The sequence below is a fragment of the Marmota flaviventris genome, chromosome 10, assembly GCF_047511675.1.
Source record: "Marmota flaviventris isolate mMarFla1 chromosome 10, mMarFla1.hap1, whole genome shotgun sequence".
NCBI lineage: Eukaryota > Metazoa > Chordata > Mammalia > Rodentia > Sciuridae > Marmota > Marmota flaviventris.
Genome location: NC_092507.1, coordinates 15321262 through 15347027, shown reverse-complemented (window position 1 = coordinate 15347027; position 25766 = coordinate 15321262). Strand labels below are relative to the sequence as shown.

Below are 25766 nucleotides of genomic sequence, written 5' to 3'. Positions count from 1 at the left end.
AAGTTTTGCTATTACCCTAGCGATGGCACTGCAGGTTGATTTTTTTTTTTTTTTTTTTTTTTTTTTTGTACTGGGGATTGAATCTGTGATACTTTGAGCTACCTCTCCAGCCTCCCCTGTTGACCTTTTTGAGACAGAATCTTGCATCGTTTTCTGTGCTGGCTTTGAACTTGTGATCCTCCTGCCTTAGCCTCCTGAGTCGCAGTGTCCCACTGTCTTTTTGTACTGTCACTTGTAGCAATAATACAGCTAGCAGTATGTATGTTCAGTAGTCTGCCTTCTGCTATTTTGGGTTGACTCAGTGAACTAAAGCATGCAGACATAACATGCTAGGATTGCTCCTGAAAACCTGTCACTGTTATGTTAATGTCAGCGTTTGTTAAACTTTAGTAGTCAGCATTATCTGGTATACTATGTGAAACTATGTACATATTGCTGGGACCTCACACAAAACAGATGTCAAAGAGGCCTATGGATTTGCACTTTAAACCTGTTCCCAGGTGGTGGTGATGCCTCTGGTCTCAGAACCCATCTTTTGAACCACTGCTTTAGGATTAACAGAGACTTTACTGTCTCCTATACAATCTGCGTAAATGAAAACCAGAGGAGGAATTATTTCAATCCAAAACTGTCCTTTAGTTATATGCTTAATATTAGAATTTTAAATCAATAGTTTAAATATTTGTAAAAAAGATTGAATACAATAGCTACCATTTTTGAAAAAAATTATGGATGGATACATACCTTTTTTAAATTTATTTTTATTTGGTGCTGAGAATCAAACCCAGTGCCTCACACATGCTAGGCAAGCGCTCCACCAGTGAGCCACAACTCCAGCCCCAAATAGCTACCACTTTTTGACTTTTTGTGGAGCAGGCATTGCAAATCATGCTTTAACGTGTTAAATAAATTTGCATGATAGTCTTTTAGTTTTCTCTTTTACAGAAGAAACTAAGTTCAAATACTTTGCTTATATACTTTCTTTGTTCAGGAGCCAAAATTCAAACCCAGTTCTCTTGACTCTTAAGACTGATTTTCTTAGGTGTGTTCCTTATTTTAAGTTTTTGTTTGGAAAATGATGATCTGTGACTCAGTCTCAGATTGGGGACATACATCACATGTCTTATGTGAGTTGGACTATTAAATATATTGTGGTTTTGATAACTGAATTTATGCTTTCTTATATTTGAATACTAGGCTCAGAGTTCTAATACCATGGAGTGGAAAAGAATTCACTTACTTTGAATAAGTCACTTAACTGGTTTATTGTGACTGAATGAAGAGCAGTGGAAAAATAAGTAAACCCTATGTTTTAAAGAAATTAAGATGAAAGATGGGAAATGACTAGTACCATTGCAGCTATTAAATATATACCAACAATCTTCCAACTCTGTGACAATGGAATTTTGAACATGTAAAAGAGAATGTGCTCTGTTAAAAAGCCATCACCCATCACAAAGCTCTCAAATGTTCCTCTTGTATCTACAGGGACAATGGATAGCCTATGAAATAGTCCTTAAAAAGTAGCAGATTAATTTCTTCTGGTCATATAAAATATTACTGTTTGTTATGGGTAATTTTACTGAGTGGTTTGGGCTTAGTTAGCGTTGATAATCCTTACTTACTACTCTCCAGTTTTTTCTTTAAAGTAGTTATCCTTAATTGATCAAGATTTTGTTATTGAACTGGGAACGATCATTAGAATTTTAATTCAGTTCTCTAGGCTACGATTGACAATGAAAGAAATAAAATCTGGTTGCTATCTTGGCCCCTTTTCTGTACTATAAGGCAGGTCTGGCTACCTGAGGTATTCCTGAGTTGATAAGCTTAGTAAGTTTTACACCCACATAGTGATATCATAGTGAAATTTTCTTGAGTTAATAACTGTATAATACTTATATGTCTGAGTGGCCACTTGTTTGCAAGTACTGTAATAAGTACTTATTATGTCTTATTCTCGTCCTTAAGGACTGAAAGGAGACATACAGTGAGACTCAGTGCTGCTTGCTTTGTGTGGCTTTGGGAGGAGCGCCAGAGGATTATAGTACCAGCCTGTCTTCCTCAGCTCCATCTTTGGCTTAAGAAGGATTTTATAAGCTAATCTGGAAATCTAATCACCAAGTTCCAAATAGTAGTTTGTTCACTATAAAATTAATATGTGCTTGTTAGAAACCAAGAGAAAAGTATGACAGAAAAAACTGGTTTGTGATCTTGCTAACGAAAGGTTCATGCCACCTTTTTTACATGTTCTTTTCAGTAGTTTTGCTGTAAAAGCTATCAGAGTACTAAAAATTCTCACCCTGTTTGCTTTACTTAAATTTATGCTATAAGTAACTTCTTATTGTAAAAAATGTTTTTTCCTAAATATATATTTTCGGGATGTAGTTATTTGTTTTCCCAATGGGTTATGTATGTGTTTTTACTATTAAAATATAAGATTCAAATGGCTGACTCATAGCTTTAAATTTTTTTCTGATTGAATAATATTAAGTAACAAAAATAATTCCAAAAATTGTAATCTAATGAAAGTCACCCTTTATCTTATTTTTTAGAGAAACACCTATTCTTTAGATTGAATTCTTCCATGTTTCATATTTTTGTAGACATATAAATTGCACACACATAGCCTAACAAAATTTATACTTAAAATACTGGTTATATGTTGCATTTTATCTTAATGCATCATATTCATTTATTTATTTTTTAAAATTTTTAATTTGTAGATAGACACAATATCTTTATTTTATTTGTTTATTTATGTAGTGCTGAGGATTGAACCCAGTGCCTCCTGCATGCAGAGGCAAGCACTGAACCACTGAGCTACAACCCCAGCCCTGAACACATCATATTTATATTGTTCTATGTCAGTGTACAATTGTACATCATTTTAGCGGACCTTGAGTGTGTCATTAAATTCAGGACTGCATCATTCTATGATTTTTGGTTATATTGGGAAGAAAGCCACTTTCAGGGTAGAAATGTTTTTAAGCAACTGTTCCTTTTATACTATGATTTATATAACTAGTCATATGTTGGTGGATATTTGAGTTATTTCTATCTTCTTGCTTTTATACATAATGCTGTGATGAACGTGCTTGCTATAGATCTTTATTATCTAGATAATTTCTTTCTGATTATCTTTAAATAGCTTTAGCATTTGCCCATCTGTTTAATGAAAATGTTCAGAACATGGCATATACATGGTTTCAATAAAAGCATACAATATAAAAGATTTCTGATGAAAAGAAACAAGTCCCCATCTATTCTTTTTTTTTTTTTTAAGAATGATTCTTTTTTAAGTAGTTGATGGAACCTTATTTTATTTATTTATATATGGTGCTGAGATTTGAAGCCAAGGCCTCTCATATGCCAGGCATGTCCTCTACCACTGAACCACACCCCCAGCCCCTCCTGGTCTGTTGTTTACACCCATCCACTTTCAAACATTTTTGTTTTTATTTCCTCTTCTATTAACTCTGTTTCTCTAAGCAGTAGGAGATTTCTCCTATTTTTTAAAATTTTTATTTATCATTATCCATTGGCTTTTACTTTGACAGATGATATTTTAGTTTTTTTCTTTTTTGTTTCTAATAATCCTCTATTTGCCCATGTCCTTCCAACACAGTCAGGTTACTTTTGTTGCTCCTTAACAACTAATTAAGTGAACTTTTGGAACATGGAGTTTGGGTAATTGATGAAAAATCACATTCTAAAGTGAATTAGAAAAGAGTAGTTGTTTTGTTTCTAAATTCTGTTTCCTCCTTAACTCTTGCCTTTTCGCTGTTTACTCCTCCCCCACCCTCCGTCATGTTTTGGGGGTTTTTTTTTGGTAAAAGAGAATTTATATTGAAGAAAAATGATAATCTCCATGCATTTTTTCCCTTGGGATCCTCCAGAACACCCACGCAGCCTCTAGATGAAGCTGACTAAGCATAAGGAACACTATTTCTCTATTTAATCTAAATGTAGAGTTTTAAGTATGATATCAATTTTGTCTCTTGGGATTTTCTCCTTTGTACTGGGTGAACCTGAATGAGTACAGAAAATTTGGTTGTAAAGAACATGAGTGTACCTTTTAAAATTTTTGCTCATTTCCTTAAAGAATCTTTATCAGAGGATATTTCTTTACACAGTAAGTCCTTTAGTCACTAGCCTATATGTGTGTGTGTATATATAATATATATATATATATATGCTTGAATATATGTGTGTATATGTACACACTTATATAATTTTTTTGGTGGTGCTAGGAATTAAACCTGAGGACTTGTGCACACTCTTCTACTGAGATATATTCCTAGCCCCTTTTGTTAAATTTTTACTTAATTTTTTTTTTTTATGAAATGGGTCCATGATCAGCTCTTACATGTGCTGTACTTTTTGTTTGTTTGTTTGTTTGCAGTACTAGTGAGTGAACCTAAAGGTGCTCTACCCCTGAGCCACATCCCTGGTCCTGCTAATTGGTTTTTGTGGGCATATCAACAACAAAACAGATTTGAGGAATTAGAGAGCTTGTTAACTTCAAGTGATAAAACTCATTTACATCCCTGTCCTCCCACCTGATTGAACTCAGGTGAACTTTATTAATAAGCTACATCCACAGCCCTTTCTATTTTTTGAAACAGGATCTAGCTAAGTTGCAGAGGTTGTCTTTGAACTTGGAGATCCTTCTGCCTAAGCTTCCCAAGTTTCTAACATGTACCACCACACCAAGCCACCTATTTATTCTTTTTTTTTTTGAGAGAGAGAGAAGAGAGAATTTTTTTTAATATTTATTTTTCAGTTTTCGGCGGACACAACATTTTCATTTTTATTTTATGTGGTGCTGAGGATCGAACCCAGTGCCCCGTACATGCCAGGCGAGTGCGTTATTGCTTGAGCCACTTCCCCAGCCCCCACCTATTTATTCTTAATTAACACATTCATATTCCAGAAATAATTATTGATCTTGTATACATACAGTATAAATTCATGTACTTGTACTCCATGCTTATCAATGCACATTATATTTAAATATAATTTTGCTCATGTTTCATTGTGGGTAGAAATATTTATTGGTAAATTACACCATATTTTCTCCTGTTGTAATGTATTTGCAGGTAGAAATCATAAGTCCTCTCTGACATTCTTTTTTTAAAAATTTTTCTTTATTTTTTACATGGTTCAAACCCAGTGCCTAATGTGTGAGGCAAGTGCTTTACAACTGAGCTACAGCCCCAGCCCTTTGATGTTCTTGATTAAAGTCATTACTGTTTTTGAAATTGGTCTTTTTAAATTTAACCACTAATGAAAACCATCTTCTTACTACCGAGTTTGCTTCTCCAATTCTAGCCTCTGTGTACAGCTCTCTCCTATCTTTGCTAAGATATAATTAAGATATCTGCCAGAGTACAGTGGTACACACCTGTAACCCCAGTGACTCTGGAGGCTGAGGCAGGAGGATGGCAAGTTTGATGCCAGCCTCAGCAACTTAGTGATATCCCATCGTTAAATAAAAATAATAAAAAGAACTGGGGGTGTAGTTCAGTGGTTAAGTGCTCTTGTGTTCAATCTCCATTAATGTACAGAACAAAAATATACATTTTACTCATTTAAATAAGTGTATAATTAAGTAGATTTTAGTATATTCATAGTTGTATAGACAATCAACAGCACAGCTATTTTTAGGACATTTTCATTATCCCCAAAAGAAACGTTACCTTCCTTGGTCCATCACAGTTCCACCCACAGTGGGCACCCAGTTGGTCTGCTTTGTTTGTTTTCTTCAAATGGCTTTCTTTCTTTTCTTTTTCTTTTTTTTTTAATGTTTATGTTTTAGTTATAGGTGGACACAGTGTCTTTATTTTACTTTATGTGGTGCTGAGGATCGAACCCAGGGTCTCACATGTGCTAGGCAAGCATTCTACCACTGAACCACAACCCCACCCCATCAAATGGCTTTCTTACAAGCAATATGTGATTTTCCACAGCCTGTCTACAGTCTCTTGAACCAGTCTTTTTTTTTTTTTTTTTCACTTTATTCTCTCCTCAGCCATTACTTTCAGGATTCTGTCCTTAATTCTTGGTCGGAACTGAACTGTTATAGTTCTCAAGTTGTATCTCAGATGCCACCAAACTTTTCCAGATTCTCAGACTTACTTCCTTCTGGCTTGTTGCTGTACTTTAAATATACATCCTATATGATTTATCACATAGTTTTATTTTTTTTATTCACCTGTGATTTCCTTTCTATTGAGAGCTCCTCAAGGAAAAAGACATTATCTTTGTTACTCTAGGGCTTAATATAGTGCCTAATAGAGCATTGGTGCACACTAAATATTGACTGATGCAGGGCATGTGGACTGAGGAGTCACGCTGAATGAACAGTGTTCCTCCTAGCTTTTATTCTGTACTGATATCAGCAGAGTCATTAGCTTAAAAACATTTCTTTTGGTCTTCTCTATGATATGAAGTCTGTGTTGATATTGGAACTGCTGAAATTTGGTTGATGATCTTTTTTCTCTTGGTACTGGGGATTGAACTCGGACACTCAACCACTGAGCCACATCCCTGCCCTATTTTGTATTTTTATTTAGAGACAGAATGTCACTGAGTTTCTTAGTGCCTCGCTTTTGCTGAGCCTGGCTTTGAACTCATGATCCTCCTGTCTTCCCTGCCTCTGGAGCCCCTGGGATTACAGGCATGCACCACTGCGCCCAGCTGTGCTGATAATGTTTTAGTCATCTCTTATCTTTTGGAATTGTGAGATTTTGATTTAATTTTAGTTTCAAACATTACTGATTTATTCTCTGTCAGTCTTTGAGAAAAAAACCCTTTGAAGAAGCACATGAGCACAACCCTGGAGTAAGCAGTTACTATAGACTAAATGGATTTCAGTACTGGTGTTTGCCTTTTCTCTCTCATTTATAATTTTCAAACTTTTTCATGTTTTCATTTGTTAGTCATGGCACTTAGATCAGGTGCTATCTAGAACTTTGATAATGAACCTACCTCTAGATTGCTTTCTCTTGCCTTGACCCCTTAAGCTTAAATTCATAGATTGAATGGGCTACTTTTTGTTTCCATTTGGATATCTAATTAGCATTTAAACCTCTACTCTTGAGTACTGGCCTCTTAAATCTCTTCTGCCTTCTACCGTCTCTGTCTTCCATCTAGGAAACTAATATTTCAAGCCATGCTCTTAAAAACCGTCCCTGATTTTCATTAAGCTGTCACTCTCAAACGTACTACATAATTTGTTTTTTCTGTTATGCTTTTCCTCAGCTAGAATGCCAACTCTACAAAGACAGGGATGTGCCTTTAATTCCCTGTTGTATCCTATGAACCTCGAGCAATGCCTGGCATAAAGTTGGTTCTCAGTAAATAAAGGCCAAGTGTTAGCCATCAGTCCTTATTGCTTTTTGTTTTACCCCGCCAATGAATCGGTAGCAACTACGCTTGGCTTTACCTCCAAATTAAAATCCTTGTAATCCAAATTAGTGCACTTTTTTCTTTTTAATTTTTTTCGTTGTTGGTAGACCTTTTTTTTTTTTTTAATATATGTGGTGCTGAGAATCGAACCCGGTGCCTTACATATGCTAGGCAAGTGCGCTGCTGCTGAGCACTTATTTTCATCCTCTTTATTACTACTGTTTGAAGCCACCATAAGTTATGGCTAAAGTTATCTCTGTGGCTTTTTAACTCACGTCTCTGCTTCCATTCTTAGATTGTTCAGTTAACCAACATAATCCTTGGAAAATATCAGATCTAGTCATGCTACTGCTTAAAATTTTCATTTGATTCTTATTCAGGGGGGGAGAATTCCAAAGTCTTTGCTTTGTCTATGAAGTCCTTAAGTCATCTGCCATCTCTTTTCAGCCTCCTGAAGTACTGACTTCCCTTTCACTGCAATAACTTGAGTCAAGTGGATTTCCATCCCTTGACCTTATTAAGACCTCAGGGATGGTCTAGCTTTGTAGCTTATTGGTAGATTAGTTGCTTAGCATATTTGAGGCCCTGGGTTCCACACCAGGGCCTCAAAACCAAAAACTTCAGAATCTTTTACTTGCCACTTTCCCCCCCAATGGTGTATTAATTTTTTATTGCCATCTAATAAATCTCTATAAACTTTTTTTTATAGAAAATGTAGATTTATTTGTTATGCTATTACAAAGACAAAACAATTATCATTAGAAGTACTTGGAGGACTTTCATTTCAGTTCACTGTTCTGTTACAGAAAACTAACCTAAGAAGGTGGAAATTAAATGATATAACCTAAGAGGCTATACAGGGTAGACTGGTAAAACAGGGCAGAAGGAGCAGAAGGTAGCTAGAAACACTCTTGTCAGTGGCAGGATCTGTAGCTAGGATATTTCCCAAGAGGCTACTACAGAGGCCTGAATTAATTAATTTGGCCCCCAAATCAGTAAAAAAAAAATCAGACTCTGTGGAGAATAACAAAGGCTGATCGCTCTGAGATATTTGCCTTTTCTTCCCACACTCCAAGCTCCTGAGCATGTTTATCACAGGTCTGCTACTGTACAGATGATTCATACAGCAAAGGCAGGAATTATAGACTTACTGATAGGGTACTTAACACAAAGTTTTGGGGTAAATGATAAACTACAAGTACCCCCTTGGATGAATTAATTCACCTTTAATAAAGTTTGTAGTTCCTTCTGCTGGTGACAACTTGCTGTCTCAGTATAGTCTGTCTTGAGAAAGAACTGGTTTAAATGTTGAGTTTTGGAGAAGGAAAGACTTTTATCAACCCCACTCCAAAGTGGAAGAGGCACCAAGTTCTCTCCTAGTTATAAGCAGAACTTTTAAGCAACATAAATTATTTTCAGTGATCAACATCTGCATCTTCAAACTCTGTCCAGCAACTGTTGGTGTGGAGTCTACCTCCATGCCATCTGAATCTTCCGTGCGGACCCCAGCCATGTTACACTGGCTGCTCACAGACTGAGAAAGCATTCCTTCTAGTCTCTCCAGTGTGGCTTGCCCTTCTGCTGTTAAATGGGATAATCCTTCTTCATAGGTATAAAATGTAGGAATATCCCCGTGCCCTTGTTCATGTGCTTCCACATCATATTCTTCTCCATCATAATCATCAGAGTCTTCATCCTCAGGATCTGGATGCAAAGCCTAGCATTCACAAATTGCAGTGAACCTCACCTCCAATGCTGATTTATCACTAGGCACAAATAAAAATTCAGTAATAGGTTCAACATCATCATCACTATCTTCCTCCTCTTCATCCTCAAGAGATTCTTTTGATTCTTCTCCAAATTTGGCATTCACCATAACATACAAATGCTCTCGAGGATAAACATTTAGGTCCCTGGACACCGCATGTAAACTAATGGTGGGATATTCCAGTGAGAATCCTAATCCAGAACCATCTAACCAAGACAGGAGGCTCTCTGCAATGTAAAGAGCGCCAGTACCAAGGCCCTTTCCTTTCCGTTCAGCACAGCCTCTGTATCTGGCTGCTGTTGCCGAAGCCTCTCATCCTGCCCCAGCGGCGGGAAACTCTTTAGGAAGCTCATCGTACCTGGGAGCATGGAAACAGATTCTCAGAAAGCTAAGACACAGCAATACTTGCTCGCTACAGCACGCCCAGGAAGCGGTGGCACGCACCCCCAAATCTCCATAAACTTAACCGTTTAAAACATTATTATTTCTGTGGGTCTGGGCACTGCTTAGCAGAATTTTCTCTTCAGAATCTCATTAGGCTGAAATGAAGATTTGGCAAGGGCTATAATCTTATTTTAGGCTTTGGTTCACTTTCGTAGTCACTAAGGTTGATTGAAGAATTTATTTCTTTGTGGTTGTAGTACTTAGCTCCCCTACTGCCTTGCTGGCTCTTGGGTAGAAGTTGCTCTCAGCTTCTAGAGGCTGCCCTCGTATCTTTAGAGTGTGGACCTTTTACAGTACAGCATTCTGCCTAGTCTTAGAGGTCTAGAGGAGAACGTTGTCTGTGATGACCCAGTCTGTCTTTGGAGAGTTCATCTGATAAATTCAGGCCCACCCAGGATAATATCTCTTAATTACTTCAAAGAGAAATGATTAGTTTCCTAGGCACCAGAGTGATATCCCATCATCATCTTCACTCTTCAGGGAAATTATTCTGGGTGTGTTACTTAGGGAACATTGAGAGCCATCTTAGAATTCAGTTTATAGCAGTTCATTGTCTCATCCCCAAGGATTCACGTATGGTGTACTCTTTGTTACCTTTTTTTATAGCTTCCCAGTTTTGGAGGGCAGGTGTTTTTTCTTACTTTCACTTTTGTTAATGAGTAAGGCAGTTACATTAACAAATGAAAAAACAGCTAATGTATTTCTGGTTTCTATTGGCTAGTTACTAAATATGAAAAGAAAAGCAGCCCTTATGATTGAATCTGGTGCCGAGTCCATAATAGAACTTGCATGGCATCTGTTTGCTTGAATATTCATTTATTATTTGAATCACATGAATTTTTCTTTCTTTTTTTTTAAAAAAAGATCAAAAAATACTTGACTATCTGGAATTTCATGAAATTGAACCTAATAAGCATAGCTAAGAGTAGGAAAAGGAGGAAGGCATTTTCTTTCTTTTCTGGCAGATGACTTCAGAATAGTGATGATAATGTTCAAGAGAACTCGAAAAAATGTAATAATACTAAATTAAATGTCCTTTTAGCTACTGTAGTGTTCCTTGTAGTTGAGTAAACAGATTTTCTTTGTTTTTCGGTATTTATAGACTTTGAGAAATAAATTATCTAAAGGAGGAATTAGGAAGTTATGAAAATCTAATGAGAGTGAAAACCCATTCTACTGCTTGATCAGCATGATATGTTGAGTTTCAGACACTGGGTGCTGCAGGAATCAAATGTGGCCTGGAAGTACATGGGCAAGGCGCCTTGACTTCTACCAGGAGGGTGGACAGTCCTCCTGTTTCTATTCCTAGCACAGCGGTTCCCCTTGCTTATGACAGCAGCAGCTCGGGGTTACAATATTCGGGATTGGCTAATTTTAAAGTTGGGGGAGCGAAGGGCTATAGTTAAAATGGCTACACTTAAGGCTAAATATCATATTCTGAAAATGGACCACTGAAATTTCTCTTTCTCACAGTTGAAATTAGCCAAGTAAAAACTTTGGGATCTTTCCAGTCTTCCCCAAATGAATTTGGTCATTTCCTTGTGGGTGTTGCAGCTGTTGGGATGTTTTTAGATGACCTCACTAAATAAACTTCACTTTGAGGAAAAAAAAATAAGCAATGACTTCTCAGACATAAACCATGTGCTTTTTACTTTTACATGAGCCATTTATTGGTAAGAAAAAAATCATTTTACTTGATAGGATCCTGGAGTTTATCATTTTAGTAAAGATTTAATTACTGTTTTTCTCAAGTACTTTTTTTTGGGGGGGTGCGGTACTTAGGGCTTGAACCCAGGGATGCTTAACCACTGAAACATATTTTGAGAAAGGGTTTCGCTAAGTTGCATAGGGCTTTGCTAAATTGCTGAGGCTGGTATTGAATTTGTGATCTTCCTGCCTCAGCCTCCCTAGCTGCTGGGATTACAGCTGTGCCCCACTGCTCCTGGCTTAAGTACTATTTTTTTTTTTTGTTAGATATATAATGAATAGGTAATGAAACACTGTGACAGGTACGGTGGTACATGACTGTAATTCCTGCAACTCACAACACTGGAGGTTGAGGCAAGAGGATGGCAAGTTCAAGATCAGCCTCAGTAAAATAACTAGTACCTAAACAATTTAGAGTGGGGCTGGGGTTGTGGCTCAGTGGTAGAGCACTTGCCTAGAATGCGTGAGGCACTGGGTTCGATTCTCAGCACCACATACAAATAAATAAAATAAAAGTCCATTAAGAACTAAAAAAATATTAAAACAAACAAACAATTTAGAGATACCCTGTCTCAAAATAAAAATTTCAAAAAGGTCTGGGGATGTAGCTCAGTGGTAAAACACCCCTGGGTTCAATCCCTGCCGGGTGTCTGTTCTCGTGACTAAAACGCTCAGGGGTCACTCCAGATAAACTGGGCAAACTGGGCTGCATGAAATAACCACACAAGAGACACAAATACCTTTTTGTTTGGGGTTGCTGTGACCTTAAGGGTCCTCTGACCTTAAGAGTCCCCAGAAAGAGAGCGAGAGCACATGCTGACCCCTTTTATTGAGAAGTTATTTAAATGAGGCAAGGGGTCAGGTTTCAGGGGGCTGAGTCTATCTTCATGATGTCCACTGTCAGCAGGTTGACTGACACCTGGGTAGGACACACACAAGGCACTTCCATGGAAGATTCTATCCTAAACAGGGCAAGGGGCTATATTACAAAGCAACAGGTGAGCATAGCTTTATCCATGGGGCTGTAGCAAGACACACCCATGTACAAGACACCAACCCTCGAACCCAAGAAGGGTGGGGAAAGCTCTGCCACATCTCTGTGACTGAGTGCCTCAGCACCCATCTGGGGAGTGTGACCCAAGTCAGGTGCAAGGTTGGTCTCCCACAAATCCCCACTACCAAATAATGTAAAATACAAATTGAAACATTGGTTTGTGTGTAATAACAATAGTTTGTGTTCAATCAGTTCATATTTGTATATAATTCAGTCATAAGTCTATACATGAATATTTGTAGGAAATTTATATTTGGCTGGACATGGTGTTGCCTGCCTGTAATTCCAGTGACTTGGGAGGCTCAGGAAGGAGGTTTGCAAATAGGAGGCCCGCCTCAACAATTTTAGTGAGGCCCTAAAGAATTTAGCCAGCCCCTGTCTCAAGATAAAATATAAAATGGGCTGGTAATATGGCTTAGTGCACTGTTAAGCATCCCCAGGTTCAATTTCCCAGTATCAAGGAAAAATACGCAAAAAAATCCATTGTATTTTTTTTTTTTTGGAAAATTTGGAAGATCGTGTCCCTATTTATCTGGAATTACTGTATGGCAGCATTGTATTGCAGCCGAGGATCACACTGCTCACTAGGGAAAGCAGAGATGGGTAGCCATTCTTTCCAGTTCTCCATGGGTCCTAATTCCTATTGTTTACCCCTGGCCACTTTCCTCCATAATTCCTGCATGGTATTTATTTCCGTGGCTCTGTAGTCAAGAAAGAATGATCATGTTTAGGGAACTATTACTATTTGAATATTGTAGTATATGTTTGATAATTCTTAATTGGCCAGAATATTTGATGGAATTAGAAATAGGTTAGTGCTAGATACACCTAGCGACTCACCTTAGGTTGCACAATCTTTAGGATTTACCTTAAATATTTCAAAAGGATCTTCAATTTATATTGGTGAACAGCAATTAAATATCATTGATATCATGGGAGACTGTCTTTAGGTAGCAGTCTAGAATGAAATTTCACTAGCATGCCGACGTTTTCACTAAATAAAAATTTCAGAGGTTTTCTTGCATCAGTGTTTCTTTTCTGAGATTCTTTCTACTCCGTTGAATAATAGTGTAACTAATAACAATGTAACCAATATTTTATTTCAGATATTAAGTAGATTGCTTGTTTTTGTCTTTAATCTTTTTTTGGAGGCGGGTGGGTTATGCATAAAACCGCACAAAACTTACGAGCAGAACTTAATAGTTTTAAAGCAGAAGCTGTATTCTCACCCTCTAATTAAAAAAAAAAGATTCACCCTCTAGTTAATAAAATGAGCTAGGTGTGTTGGGTCACGCCTGTAATCCCAGTGGCTCTGGAGGCTGAGGCAAGATAGCTGGATCATAGGTAATTCTATTTTTAAATTTAGTAGCTAATGCCAAATTGTTTCCTAAAATGGTCAAACCAATTTATATTTCCAGAAGCATGTGAATGAGAATTCTGGAAGCTCCACATTATTGCCAGTGCAAGGATATTATCTATAGTGAATAAAAATATATCTTGGGCATATTATCTTTTAAATGTAAATATAATATACATTTTGAAAAATGGTTGATGATTTTGATTAGGATTAATATTTTATAGAAGATAACTTTTCTTAAACTTTGATTGTGGTTAGATAGTTGCCAGAACCTATTCCTCTGCTTCCTGTCTCATAATTGAAATCCTTAGTCAAGTAGTACTTTTGGTTTTGACAAAGTACATTTTCTCTTTCGCTTAGACATACATACATCTGTCTCTGTCTGTCTGTCTGTCTGTCGGTCGGGATAGAACCAAGGGCCTCATGCATACTATGCAGTATCTCTATCACTCAGTCACATCCCCAGCTAGACATTTTGTTTTTTGTTCCCTGGGATTGAACCCAGGAGTACTTAACCACTGAGACCCATCCTGAGTCCCCTTTTAAAAATATTTTATTTTGTGACAGAGTCTTGCTAAGTATTGTGTCTTGAATTTGTCATCCTCTTGCCTTAGTCTCCAGGGTCATTGAGATTACAGGCTTGTGCCACCACTCCCTGTAGACATTTGCATTTCATGGAGCAATATAATACTTTAAAAAAGGATTCTCAAGGAGGGCTTTGAGGCACTAACTTGTAATCCCAGCAACTCTGGAGGCCTCAGCAGGAGGATTGTTAACTTCAAGGCCAGCTTCAATAATTTAACTAGATCCCTTAGCAAAGTGAGACCTTGTTTCAGAATAAAAAAATCAAAAGAGCTAGCTTCATGGTAAAGCACCCCTGGGTTCATTCTCAGTATCTTTATCCCATTCTCCCCCCAAAAAAGCATCTCAAGTAATTTTCAGAAAAAGAAACTGACAAATACTAAATTTTATCAGTAATCGTTTTCATAGTTTTTGTCATTATATAAAGGTGCCTCTTAACAGATTTAACTAGTGTCTTTTTTCTTGTTTATTCTTGATTATTTTATATATTTATTTTAGTTGGTACCAATTTACATATTTAATGTTTTTTGTTCAATTATATTGCTTCATTTTCTGATTGCTTACCATTTCTAACTTTTTTTTGTTCCTTCATGTGTAGTATTGTTGGATGTATCTTTAAGTTCCTAATTTCAACTTCCTAATTAAAGTTGAGATTATTTCCTTAGTGCACATACCTCAAAATGGAATAACTGAGGTGGGGGATATAGCTTTGAGACAGTTATGACTCATTGCCCTATAGTTTTGGGGACATAGTAAACCTATTCATAGTATCCTATCTATATTCCATTTGCTTAGATCCTTGCCAATAATACATGAGCTGGTTTTTCTTCTTTTTTTACTTTTGCTAGTTTAATTGACATGCACTTTGCTGATTTAATGTTTGCTTATTTTAAATCAGTGGCATTTAAAAAAGTTTTCTATATTATGACTTCTTGTCCTGGGCAGATTTGATCATCAGTTGTTTTTTCAGTGTAAAATTGGAGAATTGATCTAACATGGATTTTATATAGCTGACTTCTTTGTTTTCCTTTTATGTCCACTTTATTATTATGTATTTTTTTTTTACCAGTGTCTAAATATTTTACCTTTTATGTAATATAATATTGATGTTTTATATTACTGGAATATCAAAATGACTTGTTCTAAAATACATGGTAAGAATACATATTTATAAGCTTAGTTGGTGAGAAATTTGCTTTTTAGTGTTCATTTCCAGATAGTTTTCTAAAGTAGATGTTTAATTAGCAATCCAATTTTTTCCTTTGATGAGCTTTATAAATTTTGTAATATATGGTAAATCTTGTGCTCTTAGAAAATAATGTTCACTCAAATTTAATAGCAAAGTTTTCCAATAAAATGATAATCAAAATTATTAAGAAGCAAGGAACAAAGTAGATTAACAATTATAAATCTTAATCTTTGAAATGCAAATTAAAAGTAACTGAGATTTCATTTCCAGTCAGATTGGAAGTTATCAAAAATACGTGTAACAATAAATGTTGTCAGAAGTGAGGAAAAAGGTATACTCATTCATTGCTAGTGGGACTGCAAATTGGTACAGCCACTGTGGAAAGCAATGGGGAGATTCCTCAGAAAACTTGGAATGGAACCACCATTTGACCCAGTTATCCCACTGCTTGGTATATACCCAAAGGACTTAAAAGCCACATACTGTAGTGACATGGCCACATCAGTGTTTATAGCAGTTCAGTTCACAATTGCTAAGCTGTAGAACCAACCTAGGTACGCTTCACCACGTGAATGGATAAGGAAAATGTGGTACATACACACAGTGGAATATTATCAGCCATAAGGAAGAATGAATTTATGGCCTTTGCCTGTAAATGGATGGAACTGGAGACTATCATACTAAGTGAAATAAGCCAATCCCAAAATCCAAAGGCTGAATAGTCTCTCTGATATGTGGATGCTGACTCACCGTGAGGGGAGGAAGGGGAGAAGGGGAGGTTCACTGGATTGGACAGAGCTGCTTGGGGGGAAGAGGAAGATGGGAATGGGAAAGAGTAGAATGAATCAGACCTAACTTTCCCATGTTCATATATGAATTACATGAGCATTGTAACTCCACATCATATACTACCACAAAAATGGGAAGTTATACTCCATGTATAAATACTATGTCAAAATACATTCTGCTGTCATGTTTAACTAAAAATTCAAAAAAATAATTTATAACTTAAAAAAAAAAGTCTTAATCTTTAATTACAGATGTTAGCATCAATTGTGGCTCTGGATTCTAGCTAGTTTTATAGGAGTTCGTTTTAGCTTTGGAGTCAGGTACCTGAACCTAAAAGTGTGTTTTTGTTTAGAGATATAAGGGATTCTAGGGCTTGATTACTAACAATTAGACTTCTATAGAGCTTCTGACTGAGGAAATTCTGGGAAAATCTAATGTCATTTGGAGACCACTTTGCTTTTCTTCCTGGACAGAGTTTTGAACTCTTGCAGAATATACATTACTACAGCTGCTTTTTGATTTATGATGGGATCATATCCCCCAAACCCATCACAAGTTTGTATTTAAGATGAAAATGCTTTAAATAACCTAATGTTCTGAACATCATGACTTAGCACAGCCTTCCTTAAATGTACTTACATTAGCCTGCAATTCTGTAAAACCATGTAAAACAAAATTCTAATTTGGAATTGCACCTTGAATATCTTACATTAGCCTTCAGTTCTGTAAAACAAAATTCTAATTTGGAATTTGCACCTTGAATAGGATCAAACCCAGTGCCCCCCCCCAAAAAAAACCAAACATGATTGACTACACAGAAAGTGAACATTACTGACTATGTGAACAACATAATAGTTGTATAGGCATGCTTTTGAGCTGTTATAAAGTAAAAATTTGAATGTGGAACCATTGCAAATTGAGGATTGTTTATAATTAGTTTTTCTTATCTCTCTCTTTTTTTAACTTCACACATTAAGAAACATGATTGTGTATTTTTTATTTTATACATTTAAAAACATGATTATGCCAGGCGCAGTGACCCACACCTGTAATCCCAGTGCCTCAGGAGTTCAAAGTAAAAGCGAGACACTAAGCAACTCAGTAAAAGCGAGACACTAAGCAACTCAGTGAGACCCTGTCTCTAAATAAAATACAAAAAAATAGGGCTGGGGATGTGGCCCAGTGGTTGAGTGCCCCTGAGTTCAACCTCCCCCCCCCCCCCCCCCCCGCCAAAAAAAACCATGATTATAAAAACATATCTGTATTTTCTGCTACATTGCCAGAGGGTTCCTGGCCCATCAAAATTAAGAACCATACTCTAGGTAGTGTGAGGTGGTACATGTCTGTAATTCTGTCTACTCCAATGGCAGAGGCAGGAGGACCACTAGTTTGAGGCCAGCCCTGGCAATTTGGTGAGACTATGTCTCAAAATAAAATAAAAAGGGCTATGGATGTACTCAGTAGTAAACAGTGTGCCGAGCATGTGTGAGGCCCAGTTCAATCTCCAGCACTGGGCATGAAAAAAAAAAGTTTCATGGAGAAAAGATTTTTTTCATGTTTGAAGAGTATAAAGTTGCCTAACATTCATGGAGGTTTGCCAAAATGTCATTGTTAATCTAGGTTGCTGTCAGGGAGAAGTGCCTGGTAAAATTGATTGCTATATTCTGGGAGTGACCCTAGTGAAGTAGTTTCTTATTGATCATGGTCTCATGGACAATTTATTGCCAGCAAGAAATGGAGAAAATATAATTCTGAGTACATAAAAGCATGCTAATTTTTTTGTGTTGTTGTTATATAAGTTCAACACCATTGCATTACATTAGAAAATATAAATGGGAAAAGAGATACATGTAATGCTTTAAGATTTTTATATTTTTTCCTTATAGAGCTTTTAAATATTGTATGTATGTATTTGTATATCTGTGAGCACACATGTAGGCAAACATGCATGGAGAAACATCTCTATGTATTTTTAGATAGACTTTTTTAAATTCAAAAATGAAATTGTGTTTTGTAATAAGTTGCCTCCTTTTAGGTTCAGTTTTATTGAGGTATTATTTCTATAGAGTAAAATTCACCCTTTTTTCCCCCTGTGAATTTTAAGGAACACATAATCATGTAATTCTTACTAGTCAAGAGAAAAAAAGTTTTGTGACCTCCAAAAATCTCCTTATGCTCTTTTTATAATCCTCTCCTTCACTGTAGCCATTTATTTCTTTTTTGTTCCTTTTACAAAATGGCTGTGTGAATTCTTTCACTTATTTTTCCTTATTAAACGTTAGGTTTTGATATCATACTTGAGGAATCTTGTATCAAATTTATGGAAATATTCATGTGTATTTTTTCTTAGAATTTAAATTTTTCATTTTTGAAAATTTAAGCCTTTATTCAGTTTGGTACTTATTTTAGTGTATCTTTTGAGTGGAAAACCCAGTTTTTAAAGATGAGTTAACTATTTTATCTGTACTTATTAGGATTGGGTTACTAATATAATTTTCTTACTAAATTTTGATTTCTTTACAGGTAACACAAGTAGCAAGACAGCCGGGACCCCCAACCCCTTCCCCTTATTCAGCACATGAAATAAACAAGGGGCATCCAAATCTTGCGGCAACGCCCCCGGGACATGCATCGTCCCCTGGACTCTCTCAAGTAAGAAAAACAGTTTTGGGGGGGAAAAATTTTTTTTTTTTTTCCCAGGTAAAATCAGCATTTCTGTTTTTCTAAAGCAGACCTTAGAACAGACTTTAAAGTAGTATTATAAAATATTTTTAGAGTAATTTCTGTTGGGTCTTTAGTATCTTTAGACATACCTCCCATTTAGTTTCAAATATTTATTTTAGTTTGGAGTGATTGAAAACTGCCATTGATATTTAGTTTTCCTTTTTTATTGTTTAACAAATTAAGAGTGTGATTCTAAAGTTCATTGAAAATATCTTTACAGACATGGGTTTCTTTTCTATGTTTAATCTGTTGTAGTCTTCCTACCTCAATTTTTTTCCTACCTGGAACTTTTTTTCCCCCCGAGTAACTTTAATGGGAGTTTTTGTATGTTGCTTTGGTTTTTGATTTTGCAGGTAGATAATTTGAATTTGTTAGGCTTAAGTTTTTGTTCAGACATTCAGCAACTGGTTGAAGAAGCTATGTCTCTGGTTCTCTTTCATTTTAAGTTTTTCTCAAGATACTCTTTTTCTTGCCCCATCCCTCCATCACATGCCTATTTGGGTTTCCTTTTGATTAAGACCTCGCTGGTTATGAAGTATCCTGTTGGAACGTGGAGAGAGACAAGCCAATAACCTTGACTTGTTCTGTTTGAGATTGTCAGTATTACATGTAAGAGTGGCTATTTTTAATAATAAAAATAATTTTTGTGTCATTTTTAATTTTCGCTGTAATATTTTAGGACTTTTAGATCTGTGAAATAGTATGAGACAATTGAAATTACTTAAAACGATTATAAAACTGATGTTAAGTTAGGCGCCGAAAATAATGAAGGTTTATATTATAGCATGTTTAGAAAAGGAATTCCAACTGTCAGACCATGACTGGTGTAGCTCTTTTTTTTTTTTTTTTTTTGAAATTTTTTCCTTAGTTGTAGTTGGACACAATACCTTTATTTTATTTATTTATTTTTATGTTGTGCTGAGGATCAAACCCAGTGCCTTGCACATGCTAAGTGAGCACTCTATTGCTGAGCCACAACCCCAGCCCCTGGTCTATCTTTTTAAAGTAATATATGAATTAATTTGTCATGGTTAGTACTATGCTTAAATTCAGCCCATATCAGTCTAGTATAATTGTGAGTTTTAAATATTGAAAGCAAAACCAAAGGAATTCTTAGTTGTTTAAATGAGGCTCTTGTGTTGGTTTCTGTATCACTGAGTGGAGGCACCCGACCTGTAATTAAAGTATATTAGGCCTTAGTCTCATCAGGAAAGGTAAACCTCTTAAATAATTGTAATTAAGTTGAATACAAAAAGTGCAACATAAGGAATTATTAAATCAAATTGGGGTTTGGAATAGTGATGGATTGACTAAAAGGAAAGAACTCTCAAGAATGTAAGAATAGTAGATGTATGGAGTAGCTGCTTCTATTAGGGCTAAGGTAGACTCTTCCTTTTTAATGCTGATATCAAAGCTGTTGGTCCTTCCTTTGGAAATTTCTCAAAATTTGCCCTGTAGAAGATTTGGAAAGCTTCCTTCTTTAACACTAATAATCTGTAGCAACGAGCTACTGCAGTGTATGCTGGACCAAGGCTTTTACAGCATGTCTGCCAAAGATAATTCAGATAACATTTCTGGGTCATGAGTGCCAGTTGGTAGAGCTGTTTGTGTTGCGACCTAGACTTGCTGCATAAGTTTATTTTGTCCTCTTCCTTACTCAAAATTGGAATTTGGTCAAGATAACAATGGCAAATACAGTATACATTGTCTTGTACCTTTTTTCCCTTTATGTTAGATAGTGTTAGGGTCAAGACTGTTCCTCTTAAACTAAAGTCTGGACTCTTAGGAAGGGGCATGGCGGGTCTTTCTAAGTAGCATTGGTGTCATGTCAAGACAGTAAAACTTACTGGAAATCTACTGTCTGGAACTCACCAGAATTCTTCCCTCTATGGTGCTGAGGGAAAACTGTTTGCAGGGAGGTTTCTTAAAAGAGGCTCTCTGCTGCAGACCTGCAAGAGAGTACTAGGAATGCCTTTTGGCTGCTGGAGACCACTGCCTGCTGTGCAAGGCAACAGAAGCCTAGCACTGAATGGGAGCTGATCACAGGAGAAGCTAAATTTTGGAGATGCTATCTGGGCTGCAGGAGCCTTTTGCTAAGTCCATGGAAACCAAGAAGCAAAACCCACTCTTCTTGCAATATTGCTACAATGCCCTCTACTGGCAAAAAGTTTGACATTGTGTCAGTCGAAATGTCAAAATATTTATAGAGCACAGATCCATTTTCACACCACTGGCAAAAAGGGTGAATTTTGAGCTGAAAGGCTAGCAACTGCTAATTGGCATATAGGGGAAAGAGTTTTTTCCATTTGAAATTCTTTACTATTTCAAATTGTGATTTAACCCAAGTGTGTGCCCCAAAGCACTAAGGTTTTCTGAATGCCAGGACATCATCTGTCTCCTTACAATTTTTTAACATAGTAATAGGGTAAGGAAGGCTTTTTTTTTTTATTCCCTTAAATTGTCATACTTGACAAAATGGAAAGTTTTGTGGAAAACTCAGTGTTTCTAAGTTTAACAGTTTAAACGGTTCATGGATCATAATGAAAAGCAGGACTTTGAAAATAGAGTAGACAGGATTCCAGGCTTGGAGTCAGATAGACACTTTTTGGTTTTATGATATTGAATAAATTACATAGCGGGGTATTGGAATTTTACTATTTTCTGAAAGAGTTATTATGATTATATAAAATTCTGTCTCAGAACAAAATACACTAAATATGAGTAAGTGATGTTTTTTATTTTGTATATATGTGTGCATGTGCTTTTGTAGCCTTGTCTGCTAACTCTTCTATTTCTGTCTAGTATTAGTGTGAAACTCAGAAACTGTCCCCAAGAGTTGGACCTGTCTTTGAAGTCTTTGCCTATTCCTGATAATAGGATAAAAGTAGGACCAAGCTTGGTCATTTTCTCTTGGTGATAATGTTTTTTATTATTGTGAACAAACTATTAGATACAAATCAACTGAGGAGAAAGTAACAAACTAATTTTTAGCCACATGCCCTTTTTCAATATGACATTCTCCTCTGTCTCTCTGAATTAATCCTTTTATACAGAATAGCCGACAGAGGGCTGGAAACATAGCTTAGTGGTAGAGCTCTTGTCTACCATGCTGGAAATGGTAGAGCTGTGAAAAACAAAACAAGCCAGGCATCCCAATAAAATAGCTCCTTACTTATAATATTCAATGGTTTACACAAAATTATTCTATTAGGTTCTTTTTTTATTTTTATTTTTTTTTGTAGTTGTAGATGGGCAGAATGCCTTTTATTTTATTTGCTTATTTTTATGTGGTGCTAAGGATTGAACCCAGTGCCTCATGCATGCTAGGCATGCGCTCTACCACTGAGCCTCAGCCCCAGCCCCTATTCTATTAGGTTCTAAGTGAAAGAAACTATAATGAGGAAAAGTGAATTACATAACTTTGAAACATAAAAGACAAAAATGTAGAAAATTGTTCCCAACTTCCTTTTTTTAATATGTGTTTGATGGACCTTTATTTTATTAATTTATTTATATGTGGTGCTGAGAATCAAACCCAGTGTCTTACACATGCCAGGCAAGCGCTCTACCACTGAGCCACAACCCCAGCCCATCCCAGCTTACTTTTTACATTTTGGTAACAATAGATGATTCATCTACTTATTTCCCTAAAATTCTATTTTACACATGCACATGCGTGCCACATGAAAGCACCTGCCTAGTTTTAAGGCTTTTATGTGTATTTTCTTTTTTGTTACTTCACTTGTCATTCATTCTTTAAGCACCCCGTCCCTTTTTATTTAGTCAAAGTCAGACATTAGATTTTTATAGGTTAATAGTTAAAATGACATTGTCAAACTGTAACATGGTAAGATAATAGAATCTTTTTAGGTGTGGATTCTTATTAGTTGCCCTGAAAGAATAGCACTTTAGCACTTAGGAAAGGGCATGGCGTGTCTTTCTAAGTATGTCCTTACTTTAGGATGGTAAAGAATTTAGTTGGTTGCAGTGACACATGCCTGTAATCCCGGTGGTTTTCAGGTTGATGCAGAAGGATTTTTAGTTCAAAGCTAGCTTCAGCCACTTAGTGAGGCCCTAAGCAACTTAGTGAGACCCTGTCTCTAAATAAAATATAAAAAGGGCTGGGGATGTTGCTCAGTGGTAAAGTGCACCTGGGGTCAATCTCTGCCTCCCCCCCCCCAAAAAAAAAAAAAAAAAAAGAATTTAAGCTATTTTTGGGTGTAGATCTCAGAGGGTACCTTCCTGGAGAAGTACACACTGCTTGGAAGTAAGGAGTCCCAACCTTCCAACCATTATTTCAGACTTAACCTTGTGGAAGTTTCTATCAATTCCCTCATTTCCTCTTTGTAAATAAGAGGAATATACCAGATGTGTTAAATGGATTTTGAATTTCCCTTAAGATATCCATGGACTTAGGAAACCAACTTCAATGTAAACAGTTATCAGTGTGAAATTTTAAATTTAAGATTTAAAATAAACTATACTTTGCATTGTTTCGTTCTGTCTTTAAAATGTGTATATATCAGAACTTTATTCAGATTATTTGAATTACTCATGTAGTTACAGAAAAAGTTGAATCAATTGTTTAATTGGTGATGCATGTGTACTTTAACATAGCTAATTTTCACAAACAGATTAAACTGTAACTGATTACCTGCTTAATCAACATCTAGATTTTTTCTTCTTTCTCTTGATCTTCCTGTCTAGACATTTGAGCTTTAGGAGTTATGCTTGCAGGAATCAATGAGAAGACATGCTGAGAATAATGCCAAACAAGCTGGGTGACTTTTTTTTTTTTTTCTTTTTCCTCCCCTGTCTACTAGTTTGGAAATTTCATTTGATTTCTTTTTTTCTTTTCTTGGAGATCAACTTAGTCATGTTATGTAGCAAACTGAGATGGTGCATACTGTGTAATTCAATGATTAGAGTATTTTCTATGGAAATACTCAGCAAAGTACTTTTTCTCCCAGGTATAATGATTAATCATGATATTTACTTTAACACTGTAGTTTTCATCAGTAGTGGAGAATGAGTTTCTAAAGACTTCTGGTCCCCACAAGATCTTTTGCTTTTTCAGACTTTATTTTCATTTTGGGGATCTTATACTAAGAAAAAAGTCTGTGCTGCCTTGCCGTGTCATTGACTATTGTAGCCTTGCAAGGTGTATTTTTTTTTACTATTAAGATGAATTTTTATTTTACTTCATGTAAGTTTTTGAACTATATTTGTATCTTATGTGTCCTTTCCTTTATTTTTGAAGAAAATAAATTTTGAGTTTGATAGCTATGACAAACAACCTTGCTAACCAGTATAAATAAGAGTGAACATTAGTTTTATTCTTTTTTTAGTTATAGATGGACACATACCTTTATTTTATTTATTTATGTTGTGCTGAGGATCGAACCCAGTGCCCCACATATTCGAGGCAAGCACTCTACCACTAAGCCACAACTCCAGCCTTTGGTTTTATTTTTAATCACCCTTTTGTTATTGAAGTGGATGAATTTTGAATTTACTTACAAAATTTTACTTTTACTTTTTTTTTTTTTTCCTTTTTTCTTTTTGAGGGGGAGGAAGACCAGGGATTGAACTCGGGGGCACTCAAATAGCACCAGTCCTATTTGTATTTTATTTAGAGACAGGGTCTCACTGAGTTGCTTAGTGCCTCACTTTTTGCTGAAGCTGGCTCCTGAGCTGCTGGGATTACAGACGTGGACCACTGCACCCAGCCAAAATTCATACTTTTAATGTTCCCTTTCCACACTTTGAAATGTATTCTGGCCATCTAAGTGTCTGAGTTGAATGGTGTTCGAAAGCCATATTCAGGGAACATGGGGATTTGGTATCACCTTGGGTATCTGCACTACTGACTGCATTGAGTGCTTTGTTAGTGCCTAATTCTGTTTAGTTGTTTTCAATTGATAATATGCAAGTGTACTTAAAAATTTACTTCTTGTTGAAAATTTCTTCAAATATTATCATCAGACACTTTATAAGTAACTAACCTTAGCAAATGTCATTATTGCGAAGTAAGTTAGGAAGGTGTATAAAATATCCAAATCATTTATTCTTGTCATATGCTAAAGAATAGTGGTAAACACTTCTAAGTTTTGTTAGTTAATTCTCTAATCCAATGTTTTATTTTATTTTAATGTGGCAACATTGGATTAGAGAATTTCAGTTCTCTTTTGTCATTTTTTGTTTTTATTAACAACAGCTGCAACTGTATTTATAAAGTAGGACTTCATCAAATGTTTTCCTGTTAGATGTTTCATCTTTTATGCAGTCTTGGGTCTTTCCTGAAATGTGCCTAGAGCAGTTTTTGTATGCTGATGATGCTTTACTTTGTTTTGCATGTAACTAGCAAACAATTTCAGTGATTTAAAAATTTTTTTTTCTTTGTTTAGTGCAATTATTATTCAAACTAGTCCCCTTAAACCAAGATTTAAAGGTTCTGTTGGGCAAATTTGCAAGGGTAGAATCCTTATTTTACACATTTAAGTATTAATTCAACATTTTTTTTAGATTTTATAAGAATAAAATTGTAATTTCATAAGTATTTTTTGTCTTTGATGTAAGCTCAGTTTTTTTATTGGTGATGTTCATTTTCATCTAAATTCTATCAGGGCAAAAGAGATTTAGAATTTTGTTCCTTTTATATTTGAAGAACTGTTTCTTTTGTATATAATTGAAAGATTCCTTTTGATTTCTGTTCCTATCACCTACTATGAAAAACATCTCT

At 35.9% G+C, this 25766-nt stretch overlaps 1 protein-coding gene and 1 pseudogene across 9 annotated transcripts in view; one reads left to right on the top strand and one right to left on the bottom strand.

The window, feature by feature from the left end:
* Eif4g3 (eukaryotic translation initiation factor 4 gamma 3) overlaps positions 1-25766 on the top strand; it is a 304684-nt gene that overhangs the window by 103674 nt on the left and 175244 nt on the right. For all 9 annotated transcript variants that reach the window (XM_071617438.1, XM_071617441.1, XM_027937618.2 and 6 more), the window contains exon 3: positions 18824-18952. In XM_071617438.1, the coding sequence (XP_071473539.1) occupies positions 18824-18952 (129 nt within the window). The remainder of the gene's footprint in view (positions 1-18823; positions 18953-25766) is intronic.
* Positions 8826-9546, bottom strand: LOC114094448 (methylosome subunit pICln pseudogene; annotated as a pseudogene).